Here is a 16,772-nt window from a genome sequence, read left to right as displayed (position 1 = left end):
AGTTACTTCTCTCTGCCTCAGTTTCCTTACCTGCAGAATGGGGATAATAATAGCATCTCCCTCATAGATTTATTGTGATGATCAAGTGAGTTAACATGTGAGTTAACGCTTTTCAAACTTTTAAGTGCTATATAAATGCTATCCATAACTACTGTTATTTTCATTGTTCTTCCCTTTGAAGTCTCCCCCAGCCTGTGTGTTGGCTGGTTACCCCATTTTCACTGGCTCTTAGGTGATGCTGTTCTTGTCCTCTGTCGTAAATGAATGATGGCATGATTTCTAGTTCAATGCTTGGGCCATGCCAGAGACACAAACATGAACACATTCAGAGACCACCACCATCAGTCTGTGTATTGATGCATGGGTGAACCAGCTCTTTTGTTAGCCTATGCAGCCCTGGATCTCTGTCCAAAAGTCAAAGTAGGAACAGGAGAACGTTATATTTAACATGAGGTCGTTCTGCCACGAAAGCCTTTGCTCCTGACGAAGGACATTGCCTCACGGCACACAACATGAAGATTGTTCCGTATCACACCATCTGCTTGTTGGAGCTTGCTAGTGGTGGAATGAATAGTTTTCAAAGTGTATTCTTCTTCCCAAGAGGTGGAATGATGTAATAAAGGGGAGGAGCCAGACTAGGAATTGTGAAGACCTGAGTTCCAGGCCTGTCTCTGACTCATACTGGCTGCAAATCACTAAACATTTCAGTGGTGCCCCAGTCAGCTCTCTTAAGACTTTAAGTTGCATACTGCTTATCCCTATCATGGAGGGAATTTCTATACCTGCATCTGTGTGGCATTACAGATGAAATCACAGGTCTAAACCAAAAAAACAAGTTCTCACTAACAACTGCCAGTCATCTTTGTTTTCCAATCTGAACTCGTCTGTCTGACCTTAAATTCCTTCCATTAGCTGGCACCTTTCCCTTCTATATACTTTCCATTGGTCAACATTCTTTTGTGTTTCTACCAATTTTGAGCCCTCAACTCTAGCAGAGCCTCTCTCCTAACTACTCTCCGCATAATATCTTCCTCGTTTTAGTTTCCTTTCATCTGGCTTATGTCAGTGATTTCTAAATTTCTGAGGACTCCCTTTCAACATTTAAAAAAAAATTGGGGGCAGACTCCTACATTGTGCTTTGGCTTGCATCTAAAAACCTGCATCATGACAAAAGGCTATTATGAATTGATAGAGTGAGGGATAGAGAATGGATCTGGGATTCCATTGGTATAGGAAATTTTCCTGGGTGAGGAAACTCACTCAACTCAGTGGAGGTCAGCATCTTCTCTGAAGCGAAGTCTTGCGAGAGTTGCCTAGATCGTTTTGAGGCTAAGTTCTTTGCTTAGGTTCACACAGAGGGGGAGCTTAAGAGACCCAGATCTTCTTGACTTTGAGGCTGGTTCTCTATCCACCATGATATGTTATGATTCAATAACTCTCTTAAATGGATTTGGATTTTATTAATCAGAGTGGCATCTCTCATATTTGAAAAAGTTTTTATAGAAATATTTGCAGTCTGTAGAAGGTATGTTTGCTTCTCTTTTATTTTAAATAATTTAATATTGAATGAACCTCTCATAGTAACTCTGAGGCCCAAAAAGGGACAGTGGCCTACAAATTGGAAACCCCAGCCTCTTGTCCTTCCCTCTGCCCTCATCCTCATGGCTAGTTCATAGCCAGTTCAAAAGAAAACATCAAATGTGATTATATTTGTAAAGTGCTTAGCTCAGTGGCTGGCACATAGTAGGTGCTATCTATCATCATCATCTTTATCATTATTCTATGATCTGGCTCAAAATACATCCTGACCTGATTAATGCATCTCCCATTCTGATAATTCTATTAGTCCATGTCCTTTTATACTTGACATATGTTTGTTTTTTGTTTATGTCTTACTCATCTTTAGTTGTTTCATTTTTGTCCCTCTCTAGGCTATAGACTACTCAAAAAGCAGTGCCTTGCATTTCTTCTGCTAGGCTTCAGAGTGCAGGACTATTTGCTGTTGGCGGAAGTTACAGAGGCAAATTCAAGTAATCATATAAGGAAAATTTTCTTAACAATTAGACCAATCCAAAAGTGGATGCGATGATTCAGAAGGTATAATGGATTTCCTTTCATTCAAAGTTTAAAATCAAAGGGTGCATGATCACTTATTGGATATGTTGCAGAAGGGGTTGTCATTAAGGATTAAAGAGAAACTAGCTAGCCTCTTAGGTCCCATCCAATTTGGAGATTCTGTGATTCATCTTCTATTCCCCCCCCCCCCCAAAGCTCTTAGTACATTTGTTATACTTAGAATATAGTCATACTTAGTACAAACATAGTAGTTGTTTAATTGATGCCTCTTAGAATGATGAATGAATGAGAATGTCAGTATCAAGAACATTGTCTAAATTTCAGCCACATTGCTCTTTCAGACACATTCAGACATCTCTTAGCAAGCTAGAGTGTACTTGGAAAAACTGGGTGGAACAGAAGGCTACTCCCTTACGTAGCTGCTCGGGGGTTGAGCCATACCACATCTCATAGTGCTGCCTTGCTAGTTGCACAAATCAAATGAATGGATTTGGTGTATTTATCAGAATCAAAAGGTTATGGCTCCATTACATTGCAAAATCATTTACTGACAATTTATAATGTTTACCGCTCTGCCATCTAAATTCTCCTGCTCTTCTCCATCTAGAGCAAGGGTGCTAACCCTGGAACTCATGAACTATTAAAAAAAAGTTTTTATAAATGTATTTCAATTTCATTGGTTTCTGTGTAATCCTATGTATTTTATTTCACACATTTAAAAACATGATTCTTAGAAGGGTTCCACAGTCTTCATGAGAGAGCCAAAATGGGTCCATACCACAAAAAAAAAAAGAACTCCCTGGTTCTAGAGGAAATCTCCTCTGGTACATGTTGACTTGTTCCTCTGGTCTTTTCATGACTACTTTGGTCTATGTGAATAGTTGCTTATGTGACTCAAGATGGCATCACACAATATTAATGGATGTTAATTATCAGAATGTTTTTCCATTCCAAAAGTGGAAATATTTTTCTAATTATACAGTAAAAATTTTGAAAAATGAAATGAAGGTTTAGAACATTGCTGAATTTGTGATGGTGGTTAATGGACAGGTGGATTTTTAAAGCTTCTAAGTAGTTTGGTGCTTTTACAGACATGTGAGGAGGGCACAAGCACACCAAAGGCACCATGCTACAGCTTCTCCTTCCTCCTGGGTCTCTAGCCATCATAGAGGGCTCACACAGCCCTGGACAGACCCAGTAGCTGCCTTAGTATTAAGGATGCTCAAACATTCTGGGATAAATGCTTAGCCTTGTTATGGTTTAACTCAAGTTCTATTTTTCAGATGTTAAGTGTTAATGGAGTGTTTGCACTTTATTATTTACTTTGATTTTGGAAGATTATTGGTCATCTCCCTCCCTGAGGGAGACTGAATCTTTTTTTAAGAATCATTAGTTATATTCAAAATTGATTTGCCCTTTATGCAGGGAAGCAAGGCAATTTTCACTTCAAAAGATTATTACTAAAATTTCCTACATGCATTTTAAATAGGGGGGAAGGTTTAGGGGAATGTTAAAAGGTTTTGTTTTTGTTTTTCCTTTTTTAAAAAGAGGCTGTTCCTTTGCAGCAAGGTTGACAGTATCCTTTTACCACATTGCATGTTGAAATAGCTTTAGACTTGCAATAGCACTTTCTGCTTTCTGTATTTTTTTTAATCTCTCCACATACTTGACCTGTTTTAGATTACCTTATGGGGTGATACAACCAAAGATTTTATTTGCAAACCTGTCCAAAATATCACCACTACCCCAAATAAATGCACGAAGCATTTCACGGTCCACACAGGAAGAAGATTATGCTAAAATCAGGAATCTGGAATTTATTGTATAACATGATAAATGGGAAACAAAAAGGATTAAATGTGTTTCCCACTGGAGGGATAATCTAATGTCAGGCAGTTTTGCCTTATGTTAGGAATGTACATGCAGAAATAAAATCCAGCAACAAAAATGAGAATACCACTCATAACCATTCTAAGTATAAAAAGAACACACACACACACACACACACACACACACACCCTGAACTGAACTCTAAAAATATATTCTTCAGTTTAAAATTTTCAATCATGCATGTTTTTTGGTAGATTATAGTAGCTTTCAATGAAATGGTCCTGACACTTTTTAATTTTTGAAATTTATTGACAGATAATATATAAAGTCAAGGAACATCTTTCTTCTGTAACAGGCATACATACAATCAATAGCTTAATCTTCAGGGAGCACTGCCTTGCTTACCCTGTCAAGTTTTTGCCCATATTTCAAAAGAATGGAAATAATTGAAAAGGCAGCTACTAACTACAGTCTGGCAATGACATGAAACCTTACTGGGAAGCTCGGTGCGAGTACTGGTCAGTCAGCTTTCCCAGAGTCCCCAGAGTCTGTTAATGTGACAGCATCAATGCCCATTAGGAGTGGGTCAGGATACTTCTGTGAGATTTTGTTTCTATTTTCCAGTGCTGGCTTGTTCAGCTGACATGCACTTTTATGATGAATAATTTGCAAGTGTTTGCCAGCTCATGGTTGGGAGCTTTTGACTCTGTGAGCTTTATAAGGGTGCTATATTCTATCTGGACCTGTACCACTTTCTCATAACTTTATTTCACTAAAAAGTCTTCTCTCTCTTCCTTTCCTTCCTCCATTTGATGGTATTTCCCACTGATTCCCATTGCAGGGTCTCTTCAATTGTCCCTTGCTGAATTATGGAGCAGTGACAGCAGAACATTGCCACCATTTTGGCTCACCATGGAGCTAGGCTACTAACCCCAGAAGGTTTTGTGCCATAATGTTCTATGACTAACACATGCCTTTTGACTTCACTACCTTCAGGAATTGGAAAATACATATGTTCAAATTGGTTTTTTTCCTACTTGTAAAAAACTAGTAGTACTTTGAAATAATGAAAATCACCTCTTTTATGCTTATGATTACATACTATTGATTCTCAAATGCTATGATTCTGTCTACATTTCTTTCCCCCTGTGCATCCCTCTTTCCAAAATGTGTCGTGTCACCTCTTTGCCCTTTAGAAAAGGGAAAAAAAGTAAATCTGTGCTAGGAATTTCATGTTCAGGAAACCACTAATTAGATCTTCCCTTTGTTTTACTCATTTAGGAAATGAGCTTGTCTGTTGATCTAAGTTCAGGACCAGATAGAAATGATTTTCAATCTTTTTGTATTCTGGCATTTGTTACATCTGTTTTCATCACCGTGGACCTTTCTTTGTGGGATCATGGAGTCATTAATTCTAGCTCCTTAGAGTGGAGAAACCAAGGCTCAGAAAGACTCATTGTATCATGCAACTCATACCTGAGTCAGGATCTAAAACCCAGATCTTCTAGATTCCAAGTCCAGCACTCTGTTATGTCATACTGACTCAACAAAAGGACAGTAGAAAACTGCATGTGCGCCAAATACGTGATCTCCTCTACTAGTGTAGATCATAATTCCTACATGACCTTTCGTCTCTGTTTTTCTTATCCGTATTTTGGAGCTGGTGCCCAACATCCTGGAATACTTTTCCTTATAATATCTAATAAGTCCTAGTGTATGCTTTAATTGGTGTATCTCAGTCTCAAAATATCATGCGCATAATATGTTCTCAATAATGTATTTCATTCTACTCCCACAGAAACCACCATTGGTAACATGTTGCATTGGTTTTTGGTTGTTTTTTATTTTTTTAATTGCCACTTGGTTACTTTTTACTTTAATTCTTTGAAGATCGTGGGGGTAACTTTTACGGGCCTCAGAGTCCTTATGCCTCAAGAAAATGTTGTGGACCCAATCTTCAGGCGGATACTTTACAGGTGCTATTGGAATGTAATATGTGATTTTTGTCTAGGGAGCACAAGGATGGCACAATTCTAAAAGAACTGAACCACACAGATATTGAAATCCTTGATGAAATTAAACCAGAATTGGTAAAAAAGTTGAAGCTAAGTAGAATGAAGGTCGTCAGGTTATGAGGAGAACAAAAGAGCTGCCCCAGTGGGATTCATTGGCTTCCATTGCTTATGATGGGCAGTAAATAGGTAGGTCAAAAGAAAGATAATGTACCTTATGTACCAGAAGAAGGATACAGGAGAGAAGGATTGTAAAAAACTCAACAAGCTCTTCCAAAGTAATAGATAATTTGATATTCAATGACTTCATTTCATAAGTGTACAGAGGGGAAGTATGATTCCCCCTCCCTCCCAAAAAAAATCTGTTGGAAAATATGATTTAGAATCAAGAAGTAAAAGAGACCAAAGGCTTATATAATGCTCAGGTTGCATTAATTCAGCAAATATTTTTAAACACTTCTTATGCACAGATTCCTTTTCCCAGATGGTATGAGGAATACAAAGAAGTCTAAAACATCAGTTCTGCCCTTCAGGACCTTCCAATCCATTTGGCAGATGGGGGAGCAATGGGAGGTTTTGGAGGAGGAAGAGATTATCAGGAAACGAAGTGATAATAAGGAAGGAGAAAGGATCTAGAAAGTGAGACAGCAGGCAATAGAATTGATAGTGTTAAGGAAAATTTTATGCTGTAGTTTCTTTAATCACCTTGGAGCTTTTTGGTGATCTCTTAGAGGATGAAAAAACACTCCTTCTGCCATATCAGCATTAACTACCATTTATTTGTTGAGGTTTTACCAGCTATGTAACATAGTAGTTTAAATGAAGTTGAGTAGATTTAGAGGGTGTAAGTCCCTGCTGTCCATTAGTATATAATCTTAAAAAGAGTAACACATAATTAGCAGGAGTTATACAAAGACACACATTAGCGGTATCAGAGTCAATGTGGTTACCTTAATGCAGAGCTGGTTTGGAGCAGAGAAGATAGGGGGTCCTGTGTAGCAAACTTATCACTTAATCTCTCAGTGCCCCCAGGCAACTGTCTAAACTGTAAATTAAGGAGCAGCTATGGATCTGCTTTGATGCAAAGGAGTTACCTACACCAAAAGAAATCGCAGGTCTGACAAAAAACCCTACTGCCCCCCAATTTGTGGGACGTTGTTATTGCCCCTTGGCCAGTCCATGAGCGGAGCATTACAACTCCTGACAGAATGGCCTGAGAGGAAGTGAGGTGAGGCAAAAATCTGGGTACCAGAGAGAGTGAGGAGCATCCCCTGGACACCTGGCTCCTTCTGGCAGTTTCCTTTCTGATGATGTGTCTCTTACCTCCTGCACTCTGCTCAAATCCTTCTGAGCATCCCCCAAGCCATGCCCAGCCTCCTCCTTCTGGCCTCTAATCTCAGAGGATCTCATTGACTCCTTAAAAGTCCCGTGCTAGGAAAGCTATTCTCTAGACCCATCCAAAGCAATTTTAGTACCATTTTCTTTCACTAATTTTTATGATTAAAACATTTTTTTAAAAAAAAAATGAAACCTTTGAAATGTTTTCTCTGAAGTATTCTGATAAATATTGAAGATCGTATAGTTTCTTCAAAGTGAAAAATGTTAGTGTTACTTAGTAAACCCAGTGGCAATGAATTTTGTGTCCCTCCTTTGCCCATATTAAGCTGGTAGTTATTTCTTTAGAGGAGGAATGTGTAGATATACCAGGTTTGTGGCAACAATTTTTTCTCCTGATTTTGAGGGAACTCCAAGTCATTCCCTAAAGTTCTTTTTCATTTAAATTAAAGGTATTAAGGCATAAGTAAGTGTCAATAGAAGTGTAGCTAATTGTTCTATAGATCCCTTCTCTTTGAGAGCTCAGATTTCTTTTTTCCAATGACATTATCAAACTGCTTGGAAACTGTTTATTGCTGCATAGTGTAACTTTCTCCAAAAGACTTCTGTGTTTTTCCTTTGGATAAAGATTCCAAGGCAGGGAGATTAAGTGATATAGCCATAGCTTAAAGTCCTATTGGCAAGAGTTGGGGCTGCTTTTCTGTAATTCCTTGTGACAGTTTTGACTGCATTTAAATCTACTGCTCACTTTATTTCTTTAGCACAGAGCAAGTAAGAGGGTTAAAAGAAAGTAATTCAGGTAAAGTCCCATCACATCAAACTTCAATGGAATAGCCAGATTTTTTTTCTCTGTGCTGGAATCTCATTGAAATGCATACTGCTCAGACATGTATGGGAAGCTTACTAATAATTGAAAGGAAACACTGTTTATTCAGGTTGTCATCAGTTCTGCCAAAACACAGTCATTTTCCAGAACAAGGGTACAAGAGTGGGAGTGATGCTGAATTATTTTGTCATATCTCATGATTTTCTGCCAGAATCAACTGCTTTCACCCTAAACTTGCCCCTCTACCCAAACCATTGGAAGACAAGAAACATTCCTTATCAGCCCTGACCTTGAAATGACGTTTCCAGCTGAGCCAGTCAGGATCCTTATGGGCCCCATTTTTTTCCAGGCTGACATGTGAAGTTAGTAATCATAACCATTATGGGCGCTGCTCACATTGTTTGTCATCAGAGTGCCTGGCACATAGTAGGCAATCAGAAAGTGCTTGTTGAATCAAATTAAACAAAACGAGGCTGAAGATGCGGACAGCTGCTGATAATATACGTAGTCACTGAGTTTGCCTCCTTTTCTTAAGGTCATATATTGTCAAGTTAGAAAGGACCATATCATTAAACCCATTGAGTTTTCATTTGAGAAACTGAAGTCCTCAGATGTAAAGTGAACTGTCCAAACTAGTGCTTCTTACCACTGGTTAGAAAAGCCAGAATTCAGACCCAGGTTTCTGCCTCCAAATTCAGGGACCATTCCACAACATCATAAGGATTAGGTTTTATTCCATTTAACAGACTTTTTTTTTGCTTCTTGAATGTGTCCCACCACCACGCCGACATCCCTTTCCCAGAAAATAATTTCTACCTTCTCAATTTTTTCGTGATATTTTACCAAGACAGAGTTCTCCTTTGCATTTATCACACTCTGCTTTGTGTCATGATTACCTGTGTCCACCTGTATACTCTTCCCTCTGCCATCTTTTTCCATTTAAATTGTAAACATCCTGAAAGCAAAGTCTGTGTTTCATCTATATTTTCAGTCTTTGTGCCTAGAATACAGAAGTTGCTTTGCAAATATTTGTTGAATTTCATCAAATTGGTAACTTGATTATGAAGAGATGGAGGGAGAAGAGTTAAAAATAACCCCAAGATTTCAAACATGGGAGACTGAGGGGATGAGAGTGCCACTGACAGAAATGGTGATCAGAAAGAGGAGTAGGTTTGGGGAAAACATAGTGGTCCTGCTTTGAGATGTATTATGATGTTTTAGGTGTCAGTGGGACATGTGTGTGGAGATGACCTATGGACAGGGAGAGACATCAATCTGGAGAGAGGCTTGCAGATTTGGCCATAACCTGCATGAAAGTGAGAATTAATTGTCTGAGAGTGAACAAATCAGATTCCAAAGGAAAAACATGAAAAAGAGCCAAGAGAGCTTAGACTCTTGGAGAATAGCTATTTTAACAGGTGGGCAAGAGTCAAATGGGAGAATCAGGAGACAGTGGTGTGTATGAGGCCAACAGATAGAGACTGCCTAGGAGGAAGAAAACACTTAACAGTATCAAACATTGCAGTAATGTGAAGGACAATAAAGATTGAGGGAAAGGTGCTTGGACTTGATGATTAAGAAATGATTAATTAGCTTTAGAAATAGTTGTTTTAATGGAATAGTAGAGATGGAAACCAGATTTTAGGTAGGAGAATGAGGAGTGAGGAAATGGAGTTATGAGGTGTAGATAACTTTTTCAAGGGTTTAGAAATAAGAAAGAGGAAGAAATAGGATTAAGGACATCCTCCAGTGTTTGTAACCAATTATACCACACAAATGTTAAGAACTTGGCAGGTCCAATGGTGGGCACTAGAGAGAAAAGAAAAGAAAACAAAACAAAACAACCATCTCTGCCTTGAAGGAACTTATATTTAATTCGGAGGATACAATACATATTCAAATAAGTTGACACAAAATAAATAAGTGATGCAAAATCATTTCAAGAGGAAGAGTACCAATTAATTGGAGGAGTTGGCGAGAATCAGTAAGTGGAGTAACAGTTAGCAAGCTGTGCTTTTGAGGAATCCAGGCATTCTATAATGAGGTGACGAAGGAAGGAATACATACCAGACATAAGAGCTCCATATGCAAAGGCATAGGGGTAGGAAACAGTGTGTCGTGCTCAGGAAACAGCTAACTGATCAATTTGACTATAAAGGAAAGTGTATGAAGCAGATCAGTACAAAATTGAAAAGGTTGGTAGGAGCCAGATTGTGTAAGGATTTAAATAGGAAGCCAATGATTCTTATTTTTATCCAAAGCTTTTGAACATTTTTGAATAGGAGGATGAAATGGAAGTTAGTCAGTCAACAAGCATATAGGTGCCTACTACATGCCAGGCAGTGTAATCACCATGGATACAAAGAAAGACAAAACAACACAAAACCAAACAACAATAAATTTCTCTAAAGGGGAGAAAACATGTAAACAATTATGTGCAAACAAGATATAACTATATAGATTACACACCCACACCCACACACTCATGCCTGGCACATGATAGACATCATATAAATGTTGAGAGAGAGAATAAGTTGGAGGTAATCAATAAAGAGTAGGCATTAACTTTAAGGGGAAATCAGGAAAGACTTCTTGTAGAAATGGGAAGTCTAGGCATCCAAGGAGGCAGAAATGAGGAGAGAAAGAATTCCAGGGAAGAGGGATTAACCATGCATGGGGGTGGAGAGTGGAAGAGTGGAGGTTGGGGAGATAATTACTGGAGTTGGAGCCTGGGAAAGGTGGATGAGAGTAAATTCAAGAATGCCTGCAAAAGGATTAGCTTATTAGAGAGCAGAGAGATGCCTCTTTTCCTATGACCAGAGGTAAAGCAAGAGTAGGTTGTGGGGAGAAGTTTTGAGGCATGGGGGAGGTTAGTTGAGGACTTCCTCTTTAATGGCCCCTTCTTTTTGAAGTAGGAGGCTGTCTTGGGCTATCCTGTTTACTACATTGAGGGGTAAGGGTTTGGAATAGCCCACTAGGAGGAAATGAGAAAGACTGGGAGACTAGAGTAGAAGGAATGCAAAGTTGAAATGAAGAGCTAGCTGATAGTATTGCCCCAAATGAATAGCAATGAAAGAATCACACAATTCCTATTTAAGACCTGCTGCCCATTACGGATAATAACAATAACTAGCATTTATTTAGTACTTTAAGATTAGCCACGTGCTTTACAAATTTGTCCTTTTATCCTCTTAACTCTGGTATAGGTAGGTATTAATAATAGGTAGGTGCTATTAATATGAGGAAACTGAGGCAAACAGAGGTTAAGTGACTTGCCCAGGGTCACAGAGCTAGTAAGTGCCTGAGGCTGGATTTGAACTCCAGTCTTCTGGACTCCAGGTTTAATGCTGAATTCACTGCCCCACCTTAGCTGCCTCCTGCTGAGGTTATAAGCCTTAAGTTTAAATTAGGTAGAATCAATTCTTATGGCATAACTGCTTAGGGTCTAAGCATGGATAGTAGCACAGGGATCCAGTAAAAAGTGGACTGGCATCAGACTCAGGGAAACTGAGACTAGAGCTCTAATTCTGCCATGGAGGGCTGATGATGGGCAGGGCGTTTTAGTCTCTCTTGCCCTCAGCATCTTCATCTGCAAAATCTCGGTGTTTTTCCTGGATGCCCTCGGAGGCCCTTCCAGCTCTTAGCATCTGTGATGGTCTTCACCTTCTCCGTGTGGTAAAGTAGTGTTGCTATATTTGTTCTTTAAATGAACTGGAGCTCAAAACAAATGGGGCGGTTCAAAGGACAAGTGTAACAGGAAACTTACTGAATACCTTCTGTCGCAAATTAATATTTTTTGGGCTTGCGGTTGTATCTGTCTTTTCTTTTCCCCACAATTTCACTCATATGTTGCCCATAAATCTTGAGTTTTCAGTGTTCTTCTTGGCTGTCTTATTAGGTGAAATGCTTCATTTGCTGATATTAGTTAAGAGCCTGGGAATGGTTTTGCTTTTGCTTCTCCCCCATTCTCCCGGCAGTCTTTGTGATTTTTGGGGAGAGAGCCTGGGGACTGCTTTTCAGTGCCTGCGAAGATGGTTAGCCTTCAGTCGTTCCCTGCATCGTCCACTTGGCCAGAAACTTGTGTTGTCATTTGGCCTCCACTTTGAAGTGGTAATATTATAAATCTCCCAATCACTGTTATCCAGTCTGGTTTAGTATTCATGTGCCTAATTTCTCCTTGTAATCTGATTACTGGTTTGAGCTGTTGCAGCCTGCAGCCCGCTGCTGTGCATTTATTCTACTCCCCAGGACGCGAGTGCCTGACAGCACTGGTCCTGGGCTATGAAAAATCTCAACACGATTTTGCTTAGACGGGCCTAGGGCTGTGGCTGGTTAAGAATTAGCTGCTGGAGGAATTTCTGTTAGGCGAATCCTTTGTTTGTGCGACCATGTTCAGAAATCCTTGGATTTCCAGCTTTGTGGAAGCGCTTGAGTACTCTGAGGAGCAAGGTAAGCGGCCAGAGGTTCTCCAGAAAGCTGTTACTCATTTCTTTCACTAATTTCCTGAATGCTCTGTTGCTACGGCTCTTAGGAGGGCACTTTCTCCTAGAAATGCTAGTTATTAGTATCCAGTAAGCTATGTAGTCTTATATTTTTCTCAGAGGATACTTGAAAAAAATCCAAGTTCTTTAATTAGTTTATTTTAGAAAAGCATTAAATTTAAAGCATGATTTGGGGGTTGGGGGGATGAGCATTTTAGAATTTTTCTTTCCTGCTCAACAATTAGAAGTATTTCTACCACCTAAAAGCTTTCAGCAAGGACAGTTGCAGTCTCCTGAATAATTAAACTTCTGATCAAGTTGAGAATCAGCTGGGTAGTGGATGATTTTGTCAACCCAATGCTCTTTACTAAACTCTCCAATGTCTGAGCTGTTTGTTTTGATTAAATCATCCCGTGAGACAGTTTGGAGCAGGGGTTTGCATTTTCAGTGGCTTCTTTTTCAGTTTACGGGAGAGTGTATGCTTTCAATTTAATTACTGAAATATACCAAATACTCAGTTCACTGCCTGAACAAAAATGAAATGAAATCACTGGGCTTTCAGACATCACTTATCAAAAATGACCCTTAGCAGAACTTGAGCATGGAAGTGACAGGCATCTGTCTGGTTCCATTGGTGCATTTAGACTGTACTTGGTAACATTTTGTGCTGAGAGTCTCAGTTGACTTGTACAAGGCACAGACAAAACAGCTAAAAAACAATCCCAAGCCAGCCACAGCCAAAATATTACTGTCTGTTAGACACAAGGCAAAAGAAGAGAAGAAAAAAAGCTTAGAACTTTTCATTGGAACTGTTTTTCCAATTTTGTTTCCCTCTTCATTGACAAGTTTACAAACAGTAGGCTTAAGTATCTATTATGATGGGCAATGAAGTGTCAACATTCACTTCATCTTGTACCTCTTTCCCCATCAGGCCCCTTGCCCCCAAATCTTAGGTAGTGAGGGCTCATCTCCAGGAGGATAAAGTTTCTATAAGTGGTTTACTTGTGGTTTTCTGGGGGGACAAATGATCACCGTGCCAAAAGCTGTAAAATGGGCTACATACCATTAGAAGGGTTATAAATTTTGCCCACGCCTGGTTTTTATTAACCAATTTATTCTATATATGTGTTTCTTCTGTGCAGAATTATTACCAGCTGCTCTTACATAATGTATATCTGGTCTTCAAAAATAAGTAGTTGGTTAATAGGATGAACTTTTATGATTAAGGTTTAGTTTAAAAAAGAAAAGCGGGGGGGGGAGACTACAGATGTCTTATTGCAAAAGAAACTGTAGCAGAGATAATAGGAACAGGATTTCCCAGCAGATGAGGGGCTTCAGAGTTCCTGACCTATCCTTACCAAAGTTTGTTTGGTCATTTCTAAGTGTAAGTTGGCATTAGTTTAAAACTACATTAGAAGGGCAGTGGTGGCACAGTGGATAGAGCCCCAGCCCTAGAGTCAGGAGGACCTGAGTTCAAATCTGAGTTCAAATCCAGCCTCAGACACTTGACACTAGCTGTGTGACCCTGGGCAAGTCACTTAACCCCCAAGTGCCTCTCCAAAACAAAAAAAAAAAAAGAAAAGAAGCTATATTAGACCATTGTTCTTATTGCTCCATTTTCTTCCCTTTAAATAGAGAAGTTGGACTAAAATTTCTGCAAGGGCTTGACTAACTTGTCATTGTATTGGTGGGAAATGCTGGCTGATTCCAGAACAAATGTCAAGTTGTCTTGTCTCAAAATCGCAGTAATATTAAATGTTTGGATAAAATTGACTTCTGGAAAAGCCCTCATCTTCTATCTATGATTCTTGGGAGTGTTCTTATTTTGACTCTGTTTGAAAGGCTTGGTGAGGGGTGGTCTTTTTGTTTACAGGAATATTGCTGTTAATCTTCAGTTTCTTAATCTATAAAATGAGGATGATAATACCTTTGATGCCTGGAAAGTGCTTTGTAAACTGGAAATTATATCAATATGACTTTTTATTACTTTTCTGGTCTCTACAGAAATAGCTTCTTTGGACAGTGAATAGTTTAATGTTTGGATAAGGAGGTTGACTTGTTTTTTGATTGTTGTTCCACAATGAAATGACAAAGCTAACCTATTTTCTCTTCACTTCCTGTTCTGTTGCCATTTCAACATCATCTTATTTCTTTACCTTCAGATTTCAACAAGAAAAAAACAAACCTCTTCCGGCTACCACATCAAAGAAGAGTATCGAGGTAAAATTACCAAAATGCTTTAAGGAAACTTAACTTGTTTAATGTTAAGCTTCATAGAAACCTTTGAAATGTAGGAGACAAAGCTTTGGCAATATGAGCGTTGAGAATGAAGTGGTGCTCTCTGGCTTGGGAGAGGAGCTACTTCTCCTTTCTGCGCTCCAGAGTCCCTTATCTATAAAAATAAGAGTAGACAATGCCATTCCAGAGGAATTTGAAATCTCCACTCAAGTCCTTGGAGTTCTTAAAATTCTAATTGCTGCTTTAAGATGGTGTTTTTAAATGATGTTCCTGCCAAGAAAGATAGCTAAGTCAGGAAATGCTTCCCTTTGGGGTGTTCTCTTCCTTGGTTGTTGAGTCTGGGGAATAGGTCTGGTCTGCCTCAGAACTGTTGTCTTGAAGTTGGAGAATCAGTCATTCCACCATATAATTAGCCACATAACACAAGAGAAAAAGATCATAGAGCATCTCCATCCCAAGGTGGACACAAGGCTAAAGTATTAACAAGTTAAAATAAAACAGAACAGCATAGATGGTGACCTTAAATAGATTTCTGTTAGTTACTCTGTTTGGGGATATTGCTGGCAAAGTTCTCTGCCCTGTTTCTCAACTAAGCATGAACCGAGACAAAACCACATGAGAGTTTGTCCATAATTCTGCACTGTGAGCTTGACCAGTATGAAAACAAGGGGGCCTAACACTCATTCCCAGATGGCTAAGTGCAGTTCTAATTGTGACAGAAGCAGAGTAAAAATACTGTTTGTATTGCAAGGATCAGTGATTGATGCCCCATGTCCACTCTCTCAGTACAAGAGAAGCAAGACCAAAACAAAACAGCATGGTAGAACTACTGTAGGTTATACGACCCAGCTGGATCTTAAGCAAGTTCCCTTTCCTGCTCTTTAGGGAAGATGGCTGCAGGTAAGATGGCATGATTTAGTCCATTGGGTTCTCTTGTGGTTTACCAGGTCATTGAACCTGAACCAGAACCAAATCTCTGGAGAAACCAAGATAATTCTAGGAAACCTGACTTGTGACTGCCTACCAAAAATGGTAATAGTGAGAGGGAAAAGAGGAAAGATTCTGTAACCATGCTCTGCAAAATCAAGTCAGTTTCCACAAGAGAGAAAAGAATGAGAGGAGGAGAGCAAAGGCTTTGAGGAAGAAAAGGACAAGTTACTCTTCAAAAGTCATTATATATGAATTTATCTGGATGTGATAAGATTACTGCTTCCTTTGCGTGGTATTGAGTGTAAAATGGGCTGGAGAAATAGTCATTTGTACCCCAAGGACAAAGTTGACTATAAAATGTATTTCACTTCTACATAGAGAAGGTAAAAAAGGAAGGTAATGTAAAATAATCTCCCTAGTCCCCTTAATACACAAGGTCCAAGACAAGAGAGATCAGGCTGTAGGCAGCTCAGTGTACTACGTGCATGGTTAATATTTCTTATAATCATAATAATGACCCTAGCCTTCAAATCAGGATAATAGCAGAATATTTTTGCTGCTGGCACTTGAATCAAATCGCCCCCTGTTGCTTTTGCTGAGCATGTAAGTAGGTTAATGGGACATGTATTTTTAAAAAATTCCTCATCACTGAAGCAGACTGGTTACTCAGAGACAGAAGGGAGAGATGCTGAAGAACAAAAGAGTCATACAGAGTTACCAATATTTCAAATGACCTGAGTTATGTTTGAATGATTTCTCCTTCAGTGTTTGGATTTATGCTTTGAGAGGGGAATCAACCATTCCCCTTTCTCTTTCACCTTTAATTTTTCTCAAGCAACTTCCTCTTCCTCTACTTCATATACAGATGTTTCCTTCACTTGACCTTGCCATGATTGCTTTAAGCTATTATCCTCCTTGTCTTCTCTCTGTCCCTGTCTATCTCTCTCCTTCTTTATCCGTCTCTCTATTTTTTGATCAACTAGAAAGAGTCACCTTTGCTGCCCCTACTTCCTTAACACTTCCTAGCCCCTTGAAGTCAAACTC

The 16,772-nt window shown here is 39.1% G+C and overlaps 1 protein-coding gene across 1 annotated transcript in view; it reads left to right on the top strand.

Moving 5' to 3' along the window:
- The window catches only part of SVIL (supervillin), a 160,880-nt gene that overhangs the window by 35,640 nt on the left and 108,468 nt on the right, over window positions 1-16,772 (top strand). The window contains exon 2 of the mRNA XM_027841567.1: window positions 14,723-14,780. Coding sequence (XP_027697368.1) covers window positions 14,723-14,780 — 58 coding nt within the window. The remainder of the gene's footprint in view (window positions 1-14,722; window positions 14,781-16,772) is intronic.

Source organism: Vombatus ursinus, unplaced genomic scaffold, assembly GCF_900497805.2.
Source record: "Vombatus ursinus unplaced genomic scaffold, bare-nosed wombat genome assembly UNPS02014861.1, whole genome shotgun sequence".
NCBI classification, from domain to species: domain Eukaryota; kingdom Metazoa; phylum Chordata; class Mammalia; order Diprotodontia; family Vombatidae; genus Vombatus; species Vombatus ursinus.
This window is presented reverse-complemented; position numbering and strand designations above follow the sequence as displayed.